The sequence below is a fragment of the Mastacembelus armatus genome, chromosome 22 (genome assembly GCF_900324485.2).
Source record: "Mastacembelus armatus chromosome 22, fMasArm1.2, whole genome shotgun sequence".
Taxonomy (NCBI): Eukaryota; Metazoa; Chordata; class Actinopteri; order Synbranchiformes; family Mastacembelidae; genus Mastacembelus; species Mastacembelus armatus.
Window position 1 is genome coordinate 22,233,370 of NC_046654.1, and position 20,662 is coordinate 22,254,031.

At 39.2% G+C, this 20,662-nt stretch overlaps 1 protein-coding gene across 3 annotated transcripts in view; it reads left to right on the forward strand.

Moving 5' to 3' along the window:
- The window catches only part of ak7b (adenylate kinase 7b), a 50,292-nt gene extending 30,428 nt beyond the window's left edge, over window positions 1–19,864 (forward strand). For 2 of the 3 annotated variants that reach the window (XM_026330752.1, XM_026330913.1), the window contains exons 7-18: window positions 7,286–7,374; window positions 9,435–9,525; window positions 9,647–9,724; window positions 10,522–10,671; window positions 10,890–11,018; window positions 11,402–11,507; window positions 12,119–12,247; window positions 12,344–12,409; window positions 12,511–12,708; window positions 15,239–15,459; window positions 15,767–15,919; window positions 16,002–19,864. In XM_026330752.1, the coding sequence (XP_026186537.1) occupies window positions 7,286–7,374; window positions 9,435–9,525; window positions 9,647–9,724; window positions 10,522–10,671; window positions 10,890–11,018; window positions 11,402–11,507; window positions 12,119–12,247; window positions 12,344–12,409; window positions 12,511–12,708; window positions 15,239–15,459; window positions 15,767–15,919; window positions 16,002–16,040 (1,449 nt within the window). In that variant the 3' untranslated portion in view covers window positions 16,041–19,864. The remainder of the gene's footprint in view (window positions 1–7,285; window positions 7,375–9,434; window positions 9,526–9,646; window positions 9,725–10,521; window positions 10,672–10,889; window positions 11,019–11,401; window positions 11,508–12,118; window positions 12,248–12,343; window positions 12,410–12,510; window positions 12,709–15,238; window positions 15,460–15,766; window positions 15,920–16,001) is intronic. The other variant, XM_026330834.1, reaches the window with a different exon arrangement.
- The last annotated feature ends 798 nt before the right edge of the window (window positions 19,865–20,662 follow it).

Consider the following 20,662-nt stretch of genomic DNA (forward strand, 5'->3'; position numbering starts at 1 on the left):
CTCCTCTTATTGAACAGAAAAACAGAACTGTCAAATGTGGATTATTAAATATTAGGTCCCTTTCTTCTAAATCTCTGTTAGTAAATGATTTGATAACTGATCACCAAATTGACCTACTTTATCTTACTGAAACCTGGTTACAGCAGGATGAATATGTCAGTCTGAATGAATCAACCCCCCTCAGTCATAAAAATTATCATGTTCCTCGAAGCACAGGTCGAGGTGGAGGAGTAGCTGCAATCTTCCAGTCAAACTTATTATTAAACTTTCATCCTCAGAACAGTTATAACTCATTTGAGAGCCTCACTCTTAGTCTCTCACATACAAACTGGAAAACACAAAAACCAGTTCTACTTGTCATTTTGTACCGTCCACCTGTTCCTTACTCAGAGTTTTTAACTGAATTCCCTGACTTCCTGTCTGATTTAGTGCTTAGATCAGATAAAGTCATTATAGTGGGAGATTTTAACATTCATGTAGATGTTGAAAATAACAGCCTCAGCATTGCATTTAATTCTATATTAGATTCAATTGGTTTCATTCAAAACGTTAATAAACCCACCCACTGTTTTAATCACACCCTTGATCTTGTTCTGACCTATGGCATCGAAATTGAACATCTAATAATTTTCCCCCCAAATCCTGTTTTGTCAGATCATTCTTTAATAACTTTCGAATTTAAAATGATGGATCATGCAGCGTCTGGAAGAAAATTCCACTACAGCAGATGTTTATCCAACAACGCTGTTAATAAATTTAAGAAAATGATTCCATCTTTATTTACATCTATGCCAAGTATAAACATAATGGAGGGCAGCTGCCTTAATCCTACTCCCTACCAAATTGATCATGTTGTTGACAGCGCTGTAACCTCACTGCGTGAAACGCTTGATTCTGTAGCCCCTCTGAAAAAGAAGTTAGTGATTCAGAGAAGACTAGCCCCATGGTATAATTTACATGTTCGTACCTTAAAGCAGGCATCACGAAGGCTGGAAAGGAAGTGGCGTTCCACAAACTTAGAGGAAATTTTTCTAGCCTGATAAAACAGTCTACTAACATATAAAAAAGCTCTCCGTAAAGCCAGAACTGCATACTATTCATCACTAATAGAGGAAAATAAGAACAATCCCAGGTTTCTTTTCAGCACTGTAGCCAGGCTGACAAAAAGTCACAGCTCCGTTGAGCCCAGTGTTCCCTTAGCTCTCAGCAGTGATGAATTTATGAGTTTCTTTACAAATAAAATCACAACTATTAGAGATAAAATTCAGCAGATGCTTCCTATACCTGCAATAAATGAATCTTTTACTACAGTAGCTCTTGAATCATCTGTAGGACCTCAGTTATGTTTAGACTGCTTCTCTCCTATAGATCTCTCTGAATTTACATCAGTAGTTGCTTCATCGAAATCATCAACGTGTCTCTTGGACCCCATCCCGACTAGACTGCTTAAAGGCACCCTGCCATTAATGAACTCATCTTTATTGGACTTGGTAAATTTATCTCTACTATCAGGCTACGTACCACAGGCCTTTAAGACTGCAGTAATCAAACCTTTACTCAAAAAGCCTAGTCTTGATCCAGGTGTCTTGGCTAATTATAGACCAATATCCAACCTGCCATTTATTTCTAAAATCCTAGAAAAAGCTGTTGCTAAGCAGCTATCAGACCACTTACACAGGAATGAACTATTTGAAGATTTCCAATCAGGATTTAGAGCACATCATAGTACAGAAACAGCACTGTTGAAAGTTACCAACGATCTTCTCTTAGCCTCAGATAATGGACTTGTTTCGATACTTGTCCTCCTAGACCTTAGTGCAGCATTCGACACCATTGACCACAACATCTTATTACAGAGACTGGAGCATGTGATTGGTATCAGAGGAACAGCGTTAAAGTGGTTCCAATCCTATTTATCGGACAGATTCCAGTTTGTTCATGTCCATGATGAACCTTCCACACGAACAAAAGTTAGTTATGGAGTTCCACAAGGTTCTGTGCTAGGACCGATTCTGTTCACCCTGTACATGCTTCCTTTAGGATATATCATTAGGAAGCACTCTATTAATTACCACTGCTATGCGGATGACACTCAGTTATATCAATCTATTAAACCTGTTAACACAAACCAGTTAACCAGACTTCAAGCCTGTCTAACTGCCATAAAGGCTTGGATGACCAGTAACTTTTTACTTTTAAACTCGGAGAAAACAGAAGTCATTATATTTGGGCCTAAAAATCTCAGAAATAACTTTTCTAAAATTATAGCTACTCTAGATGGCATAGCCCTGGCCTCCAGCACTACTGTAAAAAACCTTGGAGTTATTTTTGACCAGGACATGTCCTTTAACTCACACATAAAACAAATTTCTAGAACTGCATTCTTTCACCTGCGCAACATTTCCAAAATTAGGAACACCCTGTCTCAAAATGATGCAGAAAAACTAGTCCATGCGTTTGTTTCCTCAAGGCTAGATTACTGTAACTCATTACTATCTGGATGTCCTAATATCTTAATAAAAAGCCTCCAATTAATCCAGAATGCCGCAGCCAGAGTCCTGACACGAACTAGCAAGAGAGATCATATTTCTCCTATATTGGCTTCTCTTCATTGGCTCCCTGTAAAATATAGAATAGAATTTAAAATCCTTCTTCTCACATACAAATCCCTTCATAATCAAGCTCCTTCATACCTTAAAGACCTCATAGTACCATATTATCCCAATAGACCACTTCGCTCTCAGAGTGCAGGCCTACTTGTGGTTCCCAGAGTTCTCAAAAGCAGAATGGGAGGCAGAGCCTTTAGCTATCAAGCTCCTCTCCTGTGGAACCAGCTCTCAGCCTGGGTTCAGGAGGCAGACACTCTCTGTACTTTTAAGGCTAGACTTAAAACCTTCCTCTTTGACAAAGCATATAGTTAGGGCTGGCTTCAGGCAACCCTGAACCATCCCTTAGTTAGTTATGCTGCTATAGGCCTAGACTGCCCGAGGACCATTGGTGCACTGAGCTCCCCCACCCTACCCGCCCCCCCCTCCCCCTTCTCTCCGACCTCATGTATATTCCACCATTGAATGTTACTAACCTTGTGCTCTCTCTCTCCCCTAGTTTGTGCTCTCTCCCTCCCTCTCTCTCTCTCTCTCTCTCTCTCTCTCTGTACCTTCTGCAGGTGTCCCTGGTCCTGGAGCTGTTTATCGCTGATGTGCAGTTACTGGCCCCACCAACTTGCAGTGTCTATTTGTTGTTTATTGTTGCTGTTCTTTTCTCTCTGCTCTATCCACTCACCCCAACCGGTCGGGGCAGATGGCCGCCCAAACTGAGCCCGGTTCTGCTGGAGGTTTTTTTCTTCCGTTAAAGGGAGTTTTTTCCTCTCCACTGTCGCCAAGTGCTTGCTCATAAGGGAATTGTTGGGTTTTTAGTTTTAGTTTTTGTAAAGTGCCTTGAGATGATTTGTATTGTGATTTGGCGCTATACAAATAAAATTGAAAATAAAAATTGAATTGAGAAAAGAACAGCAACAATAAACAACAAATAGACACTGCAAGTTGGTGGGGCCAGTAACTGCACATCAGCAATATACAGCTCCAGGACCAGGGAAACCTGCAGAAGGTACAGAGAGACAGGGAGAGAGCACAAACTAGCACAAAGTTAGTGACATTCAATGGTGGAATATACATGTGAGGAGGGAGAAGAGGAGGAGAGTGGAGGGGAAGGTTAGGCGAGGGTAGGGTAGGGGAGCTCAGTGCACCGATGGTCCTCGGGCGGTCTAGGCCTATAGCAGCTTAACTAAGGGGATGCTTCAGGGTTACCTGAAGCCAGCGCTAACTATACGCTTTGTCAAAAAGGAAGGTTTTAAGTCTAGCCTTAAAAGTAGAGTCTCTGGTTCCTGAACCCAGACTGGGAGCTGGTTCCACAGGAGAGGAGATTAATAGCTAAAGGCTATGCCTTCCATTCTACTTTTGGAAACTCTGGGAACCACAAGTAGACCTGTACTCTGAGAGCGAAGTGGTCTATTTGGATAATATGGTACTATGAGGTCTTTAAGGTATGAAGGAGCTTGATCTTGAAGTGATTTGTTTGTGAGAAGAAGGATTTTAAATTCTATTCTGTATTTTACAGGGAGCCAATGAAGAGAAGCTAATATAGGAGAAATATGATCTCTCTTGTTAGTTCCCGTCAGGACTCTGGCTGCAGCATTTTTGATAACTGGAGGCTTTTTATGGAGTTACTGGGACATCCTGATAGTTGATAGAGTTAGGGTAATCTAGACTTGAAGTAACAAATGTATGAACTAGTTTTTCTGCATCATTTTGAGAAGGTGGTTCTAGAGATTTGTTTTATGTGTGAATTAAAGGGCATATACTGGTCAAAAATAACTCCAAGGTTTTTTAAAGTAGTAGTCGAGGCCAGGGCTATGCCATCTAAAGTAGCTATAATTTTAGAAAAGTTACTGGTCATCCAGGCCTTCATATCCTTTAGACACGGCTGAAGTCTGGCTGACGGGTTTCTGTTGTCAGGTTTCATAGATAAATAAAGCTGAATAAAGCTTTTAACAGTGCCTGATCGAAAATCTTCAAATAGTTCATTTCTGTGTAAGTGGTCGGATAGCTGCTTAGAAATTGCTTTTTCAAGGATTTTTGAAATAAATGGTAGGTTGGATATGGGTCTATAATTAGCCAAGACTCCTGGATCAAGACTAGGCTTTTTGAGTAGGGGTTTGATTACTGCAGTCTGAAAGGCCTGTGGTACGTAGCCTGATACTAGAGATAAATTTACCAAGTTTAATAAAGATGAGTTAATTAATGGCAGGGTGTCTTTAAGCAGTTTAGTCGGGGTGGGGTCTAAGAGACACACTGATGATTTAGATGAAGCAACTATGAATTCAGAGAGATCTATGGGAGAGAAGCAGTCTAAACATAACTGAGGTCCTACAGATGATTCAAGAGCTACTTTAGTAGAAGATTCATTTATTGCAGGTATAGGAAGCATCTGCTGAATTTTATCTCTAATAGTTGTGATTTTATTTGTAAAGAAACTCATAAATTCATCACTGCTGAGAGCTAAGGGAACACTGGGCTCAACAGAGCTGTGATTTTTTTTTGTCAGCCTGGCTACAGTGCTGAAAAGAAACCTGGGATTGTTCTTATTTTCCTCTATTAGTGATGAATAGTATGCAGTTCTGGTTTTACGGAGAGCTTTTTTATATGTTAGTAGACTGTTTTTCCAGGCTAGAAAAATTTCCTCTAAGTTTGTGGAACGCCACTTCCTTTCCAGTTTTCGTGATGCCTGCTTTAAGGTACGAATATGTAAATTATACCATGGGGCTAGTCCTCTCTGATTCACTAACTTCTTTTTCGGAGGGGCCACAGAATCAAGCGTTTCACGCAGTGAGGTTACAGCGCTGTCAACAATATGATCAATTTGGTAGGGAGTGGGATTGAAGCAACTGCCCTCCACTATGTTTATACTTGGCATAGATGTAAATAAAGATGGAATCATTTTCTTAAATTTATTAACAGCGTTATCGGATAAACCTCTGCTGTAGTGGAATTTTAATTTAACTTTAATTTGTGATTTTTACTTTTGACAACCAAGTGGCCCCATTAATCCTTTACACAGGCCTGTGCATAGAAAGCTTAGTTTCTGGCTTTTGTATGGAGTTTTATATGGACTATATCAGCGTATTATAGTGTGTATGTGCTGTGTGTGTATTCAGTCTTTCCAGCAAAACATGCAAGATATCATCTTCTGCTCTTTGCAAGTGTGTCTACCACAACAGATGAAAGTGCTGGCTCTTCTTCTTTTTTTTTGTCCTTTGCACAACGTGCACGTTCCCCTCTTTAATCCTGAGCTGGTGGTGTCTGTAGTTCTGGGTGTGGAGGCACAGCTGCAGAAAACTGCATTCCTTTTACGAGTGTAGCAGCAACTAGTGCGCGAGGGAGGTTCTCAACATTATTGATGCAAAGACCAAAGAATTTACCAGTTCTTCTAGGAAAGGCTATGCTGATATGTCCACCAAATTAAAAATAACATCTGTGGCCACTGATTGGTTCTTATCAACTTTGCTTTTTGTGCTTTTGTAAATGACTGCGTCATCAGCATACATTTGAAATCGATGGGCCTAACAGTGAAATCAGATGGAGGAAACAGTTCAGTTATCTCATGAACCAAGTTAAGGAAAAATTTGTTAAACTCATTAGTTAACATGATTGGATTTGTTACTATTAATTTTGAGCTCAAAATCTTTGCTATTGTCGTTAATAATATCCATGAAGAATTTAGCTTTAGTCTTTCTCAGACTCTATGTGAATTTTTGTCCATCTGTAATAAGACCTGATTTCAAGGATTTTTTAAGTCGTTAATCTCTATCCTTCATCAGTTTTCTACATTCATCATTTAACCAGGGTAATGAACTCCCCTTTCTTTTATTTTGATATTACCATTCCTCCATTCCTCCATTGGAGGAAATAAAATTAACAGTACAGACCATTAGACCTGAATCCGTATAGTTGTGTCCATACCAATGGTGAAAAAAGAAGAGCTTTAAGCATGAGAATGATTCCCACTCAAATAAAAGTACTTGAAGGCAATTGTTGCTCTGAAGGGTCCTACCCCGCTGTACCCATGTTCAGCTTCTGATCCAGGTATCTCTTTGCTGTCTTTGGCTTATCAAAAGTGCGCATGTCCCCGTCCAAATTCACACAAAATCGAGCTGGATGAAGAAATCTGTAGGTGTAGGCCAGCCACTCTACATTGCTTGCGGAACTCATCAAACTCTCAGTGATGAACAAGCACCTCCGCTGTCAGGTCTGGAGAGTACTTTTCAAATATTTGGGAGCCTTCTGTGCTGTGAGCCTCACAAGAAGTTTGCGTGTCTGGTAGTAGTGAAATCTAACAAGGATGAGGCCGGTTGCCATCAGCTGGTTTGGGGCCTGAGGCGTGGTGTGCCCTATCCAAAACTTAATTTGTAAAGTTCTCATTCACCAAGAGTTTAGGGATAAGATCTGAAATAAAGTCCAGCTCCTCTAAACCACTTACTCCATAGCCTTCTAGCCATGCCCCCCTGCCTACTGTTGTTGAATTACCATTGCAACTTTGAATATATTTGTATTGTGCAATAACATCTTAACTTTAAGATGTTTAGAAAGGTTATTGAGGATTTTGCAGATACCTTCAAAACAGCTGAATGGTGATGGGTATTTATTTTTCATAACAGCAAATGAAAAAAGTGGAACATTGCAGTAGATATCATATGTATTTAGCTAATCAAAATAATCTGTATTTTCAGACATCATGGATGGGACAAGAACATAAAATACCAGTCTTTGGAGATGGCAACAATATTGTTCCAACGATTCACATCAATGACCTGGCAAGGTTTGACAAACACACACAAACTATACTTTTTTCTTTTTGTTTTTTTCCAGTTTCAACAGTGTCCATGAACAGTATTATTATTATTATTATTGATCTTAGTGTATGGTTTGAAAAGAGTACTGTTTCACAAAAGGATTTAAGATACCTGTTTAATAATTACCTAAACTGGTAACAGAACTCAACTATATAGTTATAGTTCAGACCATCAGTTTTTAGGGAGTTACAGTACATAGTTTTGTTCATCAGGCTCTGTGCTTCAGCACATTCAAATTGAAATCAAGTAATGAATACTACATTAAAGTGCCAAGTCTCAGCTTTGACTTAAGTCGGTTTTATTTCCATAGAAAGAACTGTGTGAGAACTCTTTTAACAGACAGTGCTTAAAGTTTGGTTTCAAAAGTAGTTGGACAGAAATTGAACAAAATCATCACATTAGAATATAATATTTTGTGTAAAATACTTTGCAGTCAGTGGTGGTCTGCAGCCCTAAACCCAAAGACAGCACCAGATACTTTTGTATGTTGCTTTTAGTGCAACCACCTTAAGCTCTTGCTTGTTGTGGAATCTGTCTTTACTCTGGTTTTCAATTAAAGGACTACAGCTAAATCAGATTGAAATCAGGTGACTGATTTGGTCAGATATTCCACCTCTTCACCCTGAAAAGCTCCCTAGTTATTTTGGTTTTATATGCAGGATTTTGTCCTGCTGCTTCTGCCCGTAAAGAGATCATCAATATCGAGCTTCCTTATTTATATTTTTACTTGCATGATTTTACCATTAATTTTAAATCTCATCCCTCAATTAACTGAGTCAAGTTCTGGTTTCTCAGAAGGTTCAGGGATCAAACCCTGTTCAAACCTGAGGCATTTCTCCTCACAGTCCAAAGACATGCAGGTCAGAGTTAGGCTAATTGGTGACTGTGATAGACTAGAGATCTGTCCCGGATGTACCCCCCTCTTCCCCAATTTCAGCTGGGATTGGCTCTAACCCTCTGCAACCCTGAATTGGACTAAGACGTTTAGAGAATGGATGGATTGATAGATGGAGGGTGAGAACTTTATTTTAATGAATCCATAAAAAAAGGAAGTATACTTCCCTGGTTTCAGCTGCTGTCTGATGCTCACGATGGGAATTATTTCTTCATATATTTATTTATTCTGTAAATTATTTTATGAACAGTCATACCTCTTTTATTCCACTGTTTTTAAGATCTGAAATGCATTTTGATGACCATGAAAATCACATTTCCAACCACATTTCTAAACATTTAAACAGCCAGGCTATTCACATTAAAAATTACAATAAAGATAGATTCACTTTGTTTCCTTTTTGATTAAACAACTCAAAGCAACTGGTTTGTACAGGCAATAAAAGAAACAAACAAAAGCAATGCACCTATCTCCTAAACTTAGTGTTTATCAAAATGTTCAGAAGTTTGAATTGTCCAGATTAATGCAAACCTTTTCTAATTTTCTGTCATTTTACCAGAGGTGTAGTGCCCAGTTCTGACCAAAAGGTGTTGCTGTCAATCTAACAATCCTTGATATATGGAGGTCTTCTTTCTGAAGATGACTTCAACCATATCATTTTAATTTAGATACAGGTGTTAAATGTCTTGTTTTCTTTGGGTCTTAGGGGTCTGTGGTTAAAGTGTAATATTAAAAATATGGATTCCTTATAGTTAGGTCAGGATCTACCCAGCCACATGAGAGGGAGTTTTGGGTCTGCAGTCACAAAGGCTGGATGACGTGATTTCTTTACAACTGGTGTTAAGAGAGCTCTATTAGCATAAGAGTGCCTGTAGTTTGGTTTGGAGGTTTTTCACTTTCTCTCTGCTTGTTATCAGAGTCGATTATTGACCTTTAAGTTGCTCAGAATAAAAAAGGTCTTTCCAAAATGATTCCTTGTCTCACTGACTACACTTGGCACTTTAATGTAATATCCATAGTTTTATTTCAAATTTATTGTGATGGAACTTGGAGCCTAACAAACTAAATGTCTAACCATCCAAATACTGGCCTATGTACACTATAAATAATGACTTCTTTGGATAAATTCAGTGTTATTCAGAATGTGATTGAACTTCAGCCCCAGCCATATTACCTGGTAGCTGTGGATTTTGCCAAAAACACCATGGAGGACATAGTGAAGGTGTGTGTAGCAACAGATCAAGACATCTTTTGATACAAAATAGAAACCTTATATGTGTAAATGGCTTGAAAGTATAATAGAGTCTGTTAACAACATTCATCATAATCTCTTTCTCCACTAGGCGGTGGCGGCTGTGCTTGGACATGGGAAGATCCACAAAAAGCCTTCTGAAGAAGCCTTCCTCACAAAGGACTTAAGCGTACTTGCCCAAATTAAGCTTGCTTTACTTAGTGGTTTACTTTAATTTTTGCTTACATTTTTTACTCAATCATGTCAATTTTTTGATTCGTGAAAACTTATAGAGCAAAGTGAAAGAGGAGAATCATACATAGATAACAGATAATTTGTGCTTTGGGAAAGATAGCTGCGTATAGGCGTTGGGAGTTCTTTAGTGTATTGTGTGTTTGGATGGCATGAGAGCAGGAGACAGAGTTTGAAAGCCAATGTCTTGCAGTATGCAAAAGAAAGATGAAATTCTGACGCTCCCACTAAACCGCATTTTTCTGTTAGCAAGTTTCTGTTTGAGTAAGAATGAAACAAAAGGATAGAGTGTCCTGATCAGTGAGCTTTAGAAAGACATTAGAATATAATATTTTGTGTAAAATACTTTGCAGTCAGTGGTGGTCTGAAGCCCTAAACCCAAAGACAGCACCAGATACTTTTGTATGTAGATGTACCTAAGCTAGCTTGTTATGGTAACTGTGTTAGCAGTATACTGACTGAATTATTAGTTTGTGTAGTTAATAGTTAATATTGGACTTTGATTTATCAGGTGAACACGAAAACCTCTCCAGAGGATAGATCATGTTATTCTTTAATAAGCAATTGTTTGTCAGTGCTGATTGACAAATACTGTAGATCAACATGGCCAGAAAATCAAATTTAAAGCATTAAAGGAGGAAAATACAATTTTTAAAGTGGAATTAAAATGATGAATAAAGGTGTTAAAAAAGAACAAGTGTAAGTATCTGATAAAATGTTATTTCTTCTGAACAGGTAATGGAAATTGATTCTCTGCTGGTCAACCTTTGGATTGAGGGTGTCTACCTCAAGGAACTGCTCTCTATCAACTGGCTGTGTGAGTCTGGTTTGGTGGATAACATAGAACTTGTAGTGGAGGAGTACCGGCAGACCAGGGGTCTTCTGGTAGGTTCTAAAGCAGAAGGCAAATTCATGTGTCTCTATCTGAAGAATACACTAGCTCTTAAAACAAGGATTGTTTTGATCTTAAACAATTGGCTAAGTAAATTATAGTTTTCTTTAAAAAAATGGTCCATATCTTGTTGTCATATCATAGCATTCTTTATATTATAGTTGTATATATAACTTGTATTAGTGTAATCCATTTAGTGTATTTTCTCCAGCCTATTCGTGTGTGCTTACTGGGTCCCCCTGCAGTGGGCAAAAGTACAGTGTCCAAGCAGATCTGTGAATACTACAAGCTTCATCGTATTGCTCTGAAAGAGACCATTTCTGAAACCATCACACAGCTGGTGAGCTCTCACATTACACATTCATATGGTCCATTATGATCCCCACACTCCACATTCATATGATCCCTGGGAATTGTTGGTGGGCTGGAGTGAATAGCCAGTCCCCTGTCCACCTTCAATACCACGACGGAGGGGAGACTCTTGAGCAAGGCACCGGATTCCCAACTGCTCCCCGGGCACCGCAGCAATAGCTGCCCACTGCTCCGGGTGTATGTTCACTGCTGCGTGTGTGTGCAACTTGGGATGGGTTAAATGCAGAGCACAAATTCCAAATATGGGTTGCTATACTTGGCCACAAAGGTCACTTTGACTTTCATTAATAGAGAAATATTGACATTGCATCTTGATCGTCTTTACAGTTTCATTTCTATCTCCATATCTAGGAAGATGCTGTGAAGAATCCTGATCCAGAAGCAGAAAATGAAGACTCAGCAGCAGAGGCACAGGAGCTTCTCAACAGCCTGAAGGATAGTATAGATCAGAACAGAGGTACAAACCACTAAGTAAATAGGCTGTATACAGGGTTGTAAAAAACCAAAACATTCCTCCTTCAGAAATTTTTAGTGCTATGTCAGTTCTTAAAAGATGCTTAATGACAAGTCCAAATGAAGTCTGGAGACAATTAGGGCTGAGTTGTTGAAAGCTCACTCCAACAACATTTTACTTAACGTTCAGTTTACCTGTCATGAGCAGTACGGCATATGAACAAACACATCGTGTGACTTTGTAGGTGCTTTATATCTCTGATGATGATTGATGCAGCCCAATACAACACAAATGTGATAACATTGTTATGTTGTTATGTTATGCTGCATCAAATTTAGACAGCCTGTGTTACAAACTGGCATAATGAAATTTGAAAGATGTCTATTAATATTAGGCAGGAACTTCTGACGACGCATGGAAATGTAGCCAGTGTTTTTGGGGTTTGGTCCATACTAGCTAGGTGTCAGAATATCTCAGACTGCTTTGAATTTGATCAGTATTTTAATCCAGCATTCTCAGGTCCTCTGACTTTATGGAATTACAATACAAAATGACTCAAATGTCTCATTAAGAAGAATTTGCTGCATTATCATATCAGCTATTTTGTTGATTAGGTCTTTTGGATGAACATCTGTTGGTGAAGGTGGTGAAGGATAAGCTGATGTCTAACCCATGCAAAAACCAGGGTTTTGTGCTGGATGGATTTCCCAAGACATATGAACAAGCTAAAAAGCTCTTCAGTGGTGAGACACTATCACAAAGCTCCTATTACACTAGTGTCACCTGCACTGAGTATAAATTGTATACACAGATATACATGTGTATATGTTTTTTTTTAGCTGACGAACATGACTTAGATGAAGGAACATCCCAAAATTCTTCGTACAGCAAGAAGATTATGCCAGGTGTCTGAAGCGCACTGTCAGCAATATTCATAGAATTATTTACTGACAATCAGGCTGTATGTTGTAGTAACGCTACAATCATTTCCTTGTGTGTGGCACAGAGTTTGTATTGTGCCTGGATGCTTCAGATGCCTTCCTGAAGGAAAGGGTGATGAAACTCCCTGAGAGGCTGGTGCAGAAGCACAACTATGAACAGCAGCACTTCCTGCAACGCCTGACCAGATACAGAGCAGACAATGTAGAAGATGAAACGATTGCCCACTACTTTGAGGAGCTGGACATCACCCCTCTGTACCTGGGTAATGCATGAAGTATGACTACATAATCTGAGAGAGACTCAACTCAAACTAAATCAACAGGTTAAACCGCAGTCTAAGCTGTTGATTTAGGCCTTTTACTAAAGAAAAAGGTGTATAGAGATACTGAGCTAGACTTTTAACACTTTTGTCCTGTCGTGGACCCTGAAGATTTATAATGGCATGGCCTGAAAACCAACACTTTGGACTGTAATATGTCATAGTAAATAATTCAATTCAATTCAATTCAAGTCAGTTTTATTTGTATAGCGCCAAATCACAATACAATCATCTTTTACAATCACAATACAGTCAACTTGGTGACAGTGGAGAGGAAAAGCTCCCTTTAACGGAAGAAAAAACCTCCAGCTTAGTTTGGGCGGCCATCTGCCTCGACTGGTTGGGGTGAGTGGATAGAGGAGAGAGAAAAGAACAGCAATAATAAACAACAAATAGACACTGCAGGTTGGTGGGGCCAGTAACTGCACATCAGCAATATACAAGAGAACAAGAGAGAAAAGCTAAGAGAAGATTATTGGTGACTTTTAACAGTGCTGTTTCTGTACTATAATGTGCTCTAAATCCTGATTGAAAATCTTCAAATAGTTAATTTCTGTGTAAGTGGTCTGATAGCTATAACAGCTTTTTCTGTTGCCACCCCCCCCCCCAGCACTGTCAACAACATAATCAGCTTGGTGGGGAGCAGGATTGAGGCAGCTGCCCTCCACTGTGTTGGCACATGGCATAGACGTAAATAAAGATGGAATCATTTTCTTAAAATTATTAACAGCATTGTCAGATAAACATCTGCTGTAGTGGACAGCACAAAAAACCCACAAAAAACCCACAAAAAAAAAACAAAGTAACTCCGTCACTGTGTCTCTTTTAGGTCACTTTGCTGGTCCCAAGCCCAGATAAAGGAGGAGGGTTATAATACAGGACAAAACTGATTATATGTAATTTGGGTTATTTTGAAAAATAGTCTATTAAATGGCTAAATTAAAAAATCAAATTGACAAAGGATCAACTGAAAATACATTTACAGTTCTAAACATATTTACAGTGTCTTTTACTCACTTTTTAGCTCTCCCACAACATTATTATTTCTCCCAGTGTCCATTAAAAATTGACAAGCAAAATTACACTTACACAAATTAGGCGATGACGTCATTTAGCGACTTCTAGCGACTTTTAGGACAGCCAATAGCTACTTTCCTTACTGAGGAGTTGGCAACACTGATGTGGATTGTCAAACTTTAGGTGGGCTAATAAACTCGGCCAAATTTCTAGATATGAGAGCCGCACCATGCAAAGTGGGATGGATGCCGTCCCTCGCTAGCAGACCGGGTTTTCCCCAGAAAGTGGCCCAATTGTCTATGAAGCCCACATTGTTTGCTGGACACCACCTAGACAGCCAGTGATGGAACGACGACATGCGGCTAAACATGTCATCGCTGGTCAGATTGAGGAGGGATCCAGAGAAAACTACAGAGTCTGACATTGTTTTAGCAAAGTTACACACCGACTCAACATTAATTTTAGTGACCTCCAATTGGCGTAATCGGGTGTCATTGCTGCCGGCCTTTATGTCAGTTAGACACGCTTTGAAGTCTGGTTAACTGGTTTGTGTTAACAGGTTTCATAGATAGATCTGCATAGCAGTGGTAATTAATAGAGTGCTTCTTAATGACATAGCCTATAGGAAGTACGTACAGGGTGAACAAAATCAGTCCTAGCACAGAGCCTTGTGGAACTCTATAACTAACTTTTGTTTGTGTGGAAGGTTCATCATGGACATGAACAAACTGGATTCTGTCCGATAAATAGGATTGGAACCATTTTAATGCTGTTCCTCTGATACCAGTCACATGCTCCAGTCTCTATAATAAGATGTTGTGGTCAATGGTGTCGAATGCAGCACTAAGGTCTAGGAGGACAAGTATAGAAACAAGTCCATTATCTGTGGCTAAGAGAAGATTGTTGGTGACTTTTAACAGTGCTGTTTCTGCACTATGATTTGCTCTAAATCCTGATTGAAAATCTTCAAATAGTTCATTCCTGTGTAAGTGGTCTGATAGCTGCTTAGCAACACCTTTTTCTTGGATTTTAGAAATAAATGGTAGGTTGGATATTGGTCTATAATTAACCAAGACTCCTGGATCAAGACTAGGCTTTTTGAGTAACAAGCGCCAAGTCTGGAAATAGCAATAAACACCGAAAATAATACAATAGAAAGGTACTTGACTAGTACAGAAATGTGTAGCGGCTAATGAATTGTTTAGAGATTTTAGTTAGTTTTAGGTGTGTTAGACTAAAGCTAGTCTGTTGCTAATCTGTAGATGAGCTACACAACACACACGCTTGCAACAGGAAGTGAATTCACTTACCAGGAAACAGCTTGTTCATGCTCTCCATAAAAGTTTAAAGCCTTTCTTTCACTGAAATGCTTTGTATGCATCAAACTAAGACCACCTATATGTTTTTGTTATAATTCTTTATTATACCTTATCTTGTTCCTTGTCATCTTTTCCAGAGATTACCAGCAATGATGAACCTGACTGTCTGCTGCTGCTGCAGAAGATCTTCAACACACTGGGCAAGCCCAGGAACTATGGCCACAGCACCTGGGAGGTGGAGGAGGAGGGCATGAGGAAGGCTGAGGAGAAAATGAGGAAAGAGGCCCAACTGAGGGCAGAGGAGGAGCAGAGGGAGGAGGAGGAGGCGAGGCATAGGGCTGCATGCTGGGGGGAGTGGGTAGGTGCTTTGCAAATTAAATAAACACATTTGCCAACTATGCATTTGTGGGATGTCCATGCATTTATTAAAGTTAGTATAGTGATTTTGATAACCATGTCATGTCTGCTCATCCTCTTATCAGCAATCTGTTTTTTGCAGATCTCAGCTATTAAACTGATGAGCAAGTTAACAGAAGTGAAAGACATGAGGGACAGAACTATGAAATATTACTCTAGAATTGTTGCTAAGCATCAGAATCTCACAAACTGTTAATTTGTCTTGGTTTATTATGGCGTTTGACATGTGATGTGTTTGCACGACTAAGGGTTTGGAGATGGTGAGGCAGCAGGAGGAGGAGCTCCTGGGGGCCCAGTCAGCCTCTCTGAAGAACTACCTCATGGAGCATGTCATGCCAGCTCTGACCCAGGGACTGATCGAATGCTGCACTGTGCAACCACAGGACCCTGTGGACTTCCTGGTATTACACTGACCATTACCTAATTCAAAAAATGTAACTGTCATAAGATTTTTATCATCTTTCTTGATTTGTCTCGTTCCAGGCAGAATACTTGTTTAAGAACAACCCCTTTGACTACTGAAGGTCGAGGTAAAGGTGGTTGCACCCACACATTATGCTTGAGAAAAAAAAAATCCTTTGCTCCTTTGCTTGTGGAGACTGAATTTCTATTAGAAGAAACCTCCTTGAGTCTTTTAGTATTTCAGCCATCACATTCCAAGTATCCCTTGGTTCATGCTGGGATTTTGATTAGTTCTGATTTGTAAGTGGCCCATTCTTCTGCCCCTGTTGTATTTGCACACAGCTTTGTTTGGGCTCTTGTGCACCGGCCATTATTTAAAAGCACCCTAAAAAGCGTATGAAAGTGCATATGAAGCCAAAAGCTAATTAGGAAGTTAATTTGCGTAATGAACTTGGTAAACTCCAAAGCAGACATGCTTGGGTCATAATTGCCTTGATTTGGTTTTCGATATCCAGGAAGAATAAATGTTATAAATGGCATCTAATTTGTGTCACTCTCATGTTGCCACTCGTGAATCCAAAGTGTATGTAATTGGTTGTGACGGAACCCCAGATTATTTCATCGTGCATACTTAATCACCACATGGGGAAATTAGTTGAGTTTATTTGGGAATCATTGTGACGGAAGTTGCTGCAAAACAATTTGACTGCACCATCTGTGATTTCCAGGTATGAGTAGAATATAGAGAGTTCCCTGAAAGTGAAACACATAGAACAGTTTTGAGAGTAAAAACAATAATGCAATATTCTGATAGTCATGTCTAATCTGAAATCAGAGCAAATACTTTATCTGTCTTCCTTGCTTCATTTGATCAAGAGCAAGGAACAAACTGTACATTGTTTCCCTTTAATTCTGGTCTGGTTCATGTTTACACTGGCTAATTGCAAATTAACAAAGACTATTAAACATGAAATTATACTGAATGACTCATCCATTGCACAATTTTGGTGACTGTGATGACTCCCTCACCACCCTGATATAGACCCATATAGACAAATCTAATTCTGGTGACTGACTGTACGTTATCTCTTTCATCTCCTGTATGGTGAAGAGGTTTTTCTGTCTCATTTTGAGGCACTTCCTCCTTGTGGTCCTCCTCCCTTCTTATTTATTATATACATTCTACCCATAGGTAAATCATGCATTGACATACAGTAATTTTGACCTGTACTACAAGCAACTGTATGTCCACATAAAGCCTAGTACAGATTTGTCCTGTATCACTAAAATTAATAATTAGAGGTCCAAGAATACCTGATTCAAATTACACCTTCAGGACTTACCACAACTTCCTGTGTGAACATTGTTTTCCATGCAACCTCCATGGTTGGCCAAACTTCCTCCAATCTTCTTCCTGTGCCACCAACTATGTTGTTAGATGTTAATTTCAGTTCACTTAGAACTACACACAGATAATATGATGAGGTTCATCAGTCATCCATCCATCCATCCATCCATCATCTATACCCACTTATTCCTAACCAGGGTCACAGGGATCTGCTGGAGCCTATCCAAGCTCTCTTTGGATGAAAGGCAGGGGTACACCCTGGGCAGGTCACCAGCCCATCACAGGGCAAGGTTCATCATTAATGAATTAATTAATTATGGTCTAAAAAAGTTCTATTTTCAGATGCTTGCCATTTGCCTCTATTCTTCCTCCCCTCCCATCATCACTGTGGTGTCTGTCTTCTGACAGGGTTGTATTAGATAAGACCAACCCTCTTGAAGCTTAACCAGTCAGAAATTAACAGTGAAAACCTGTGAATGTGACACCATTGCAAGACCCACATTTCAATTCAATTCCCGTTTCAGTTACACAGTGTTGACGCAGTATGGTGTAAACAACGTCAGACACTCCTTTTGTCAGATAAATATGAATGACGCAATGTGCATTATAGGCCTGCGATGTAAGACAACCCCTTAACACTGCTGCAGACCTAGAAGAAATCATCACAGAATATTTGAAGAATTGTCAGGTGAAGTGCTGGTGATGTAATTAGTGATCAGTAATTAGTGGTCAACTTTTAACACCCAGATGGAATAAATAATTACAAACTTTACATCTCTTTTCCTTTTTATAATGACTTGTAAACCTTTGATTGTTTCCCGTTTCCCTGTGTGTCCAGCAGGGGGAAACCTTACCACTCTTTTAATTTGTTAGGGGATGCTGTGTGTTACTTAGTGCTCCAGTAGTGGAAAGTAACTCGATTTCTCAATTACTACACTTAAGTATAATTCTTATACAAGAATGATTATACTTCAGTACAACTCTGAGATATTTGTTACTTTATGTGATCATTTCCATTTTATGATTTTTTTTTTTTTTACTTTTCACAACATTTATCTGACACAAAGAAACTGTCTACTTGTGATGTCTGTGAGTTGTTTGCAGATATGCCAAGCAGACCAATTAAAACTTCTCACATGGTTTCATTCACTATTTCAACATCAAACATATATTGTAAATATAATGTAAATTACAGAGAAAAATATGTCTGAACTTAAGTTTTTCCTTTTTTATGGTTAAAACACTTATAATTATAACTTAACTTATAAATAAAAAATATACATATCTATATGAATGGAAAGCAGGTTTGTACCTTTTGATTTGGAAACACAATGCTGCTTTTGACCCTTTGGCTAGACTGCTACAAAGCTCTTTGATGTTTGGATAGATGTGGTTTGATTTTATCTGAAGAGCTGAAACAGGCCTGACTTGACCCCTTGTTCTAGGTATTCAGTTCCAGTATTTTACCACTAGGTGTCAGTCTTAGATTATCTATTACCTGTCAGAAGTGAGTCACTCCCAACAAAAAGGTAATAATCAACATGTTCTTATTTTTAGATGATCTATCATGTAAAATGATTTATTAAATGTAAACTTCAGGATGTACAACAGCAACCATCCACACTGAACGTGTTGTGAATAACCAAACAGCAGATGAAATTTGTGTAATGTAAATTTCTACTGTAAATGTTTTCACAAACATTAGCATGTCTGTGGATTCTGCTTTGTCTCATGATGACTGTCGTTGCTCATGATGACAGCCCCATACTTGTGCTCACTCCATAGGATCATCAAGTGAAGAACTTCCTGTGCAGCTGAGGACTACACATCCTACCAGACACTGAGCATTTAACAGAAAGCGGCTTTCGTAAACTGAGCATGTTACATCAGTTTGCTTTAGAGTAGCAATACCTGTTAGCAGCACAGCTTTCCCTTTTCCTTTATGAAAGCTAAAGTGCCTTACCCTTCCCTTTACCACCTATGTGCACAATCTGAAGGATAAGTTCAGTGTGTGGTGGTAGGTTTGCACATACGGATCTGTAAAAACAGTTGTATTAGGTTTTCTGTGGCTCTGGAGGAGCTTTGTCATGTCTACGAAATGAACCCGTGATGATGTCATCAGGGTTACCTTACTTGAACAGTACACGTTTTTTTTACAGAGAGCTTGTGTTGGCAACTAGAGGTGTGGCACTTGAAAAAGGGTCCAACAAAATTATGCAATTGCTTGTTGCGTATCTTCCCATAAGGCTCATTTGTTAAATGATTTGGAGCTTTTGGTCATATCCAATGAACTTCATCAGCAAAAGGACTTTGAGTAGTTGTCATGGAAGGGTAGATGATTATTTTGTGACCATTTTATTGACTTAACGTGTTTAGTACCCATTTTGTATAGCTAATTTATATGCTTTATGTGTCTGTGTGATGTAAAATTCACCATGTGTCCTTGTGCAGCTTGGAATTTATGGCCACGCGGACTGGAAATATGGACCATACATGTATGAAACTGTCCACCTATGCAGCCCACCTGGCCTTTATGTGGGCGTTTACTTGGATTCTTAGTTAAACAGTCTCCATAAATATATCTTAAATTTACTAACATACACATCTTTTTGTTTTCTTTTTGCCTCCATTATATTAAACAGCTTTACTCTCTAAATCAAATCAGTAATAACAGAAGGACTATAGAGTAAGATTAGATTGTCTGGTGTTGTTGTTTAATCAATGAACTGACTTATTGGAATGACGAAAATAAAATGCGCTATCACATGGCAGAGCAAACCTTTAACATCTGGCTTCAGATGATATATGTTCCTCCATCATAACTAATACAAGCCATCAGCTGCAGTAAGCCATGTATGTCTGAATGTGTGGCAGCATCTGGGCTGAATCCAGTCTCAGCAATGCTGGTCACTGTTCCCTAACACCCCTTAAGCCATGCAGGGATGACACACACACACACACACACAGGCACACATATCAAGCAGGCACATACATACACAAACAGAACTGTCAGACAAACATTCACAACCTGGCTGATTGACAGACACACACACACACACACCTACAGACCTAAACCTGTAGGGGTCATACTCAAATAGACACACATGTTGTAGAGACAGACAGTATGACATACATCAAACAGTTAGTTTAAGTCATCAGGGAACCCCTTACAAACCCACACACCTCCCCAAAAATCCTGCCACCAGTTTCGTTCTGAGCACTCTGAGAGGGAAAGTGTGTTTTGTTGCTAAGGAACAGTTTGCCTCGTGTCTCAGCAGGGGGTCTGCTTCTGAATATTATTATGTCTCCCTCAATTGGGGAGGAAGACACTTTTTTTCTGCCAATATTTATCTTCAATTCCACTCATTCTCCAGAGGCCCATAAAATGTTTTCA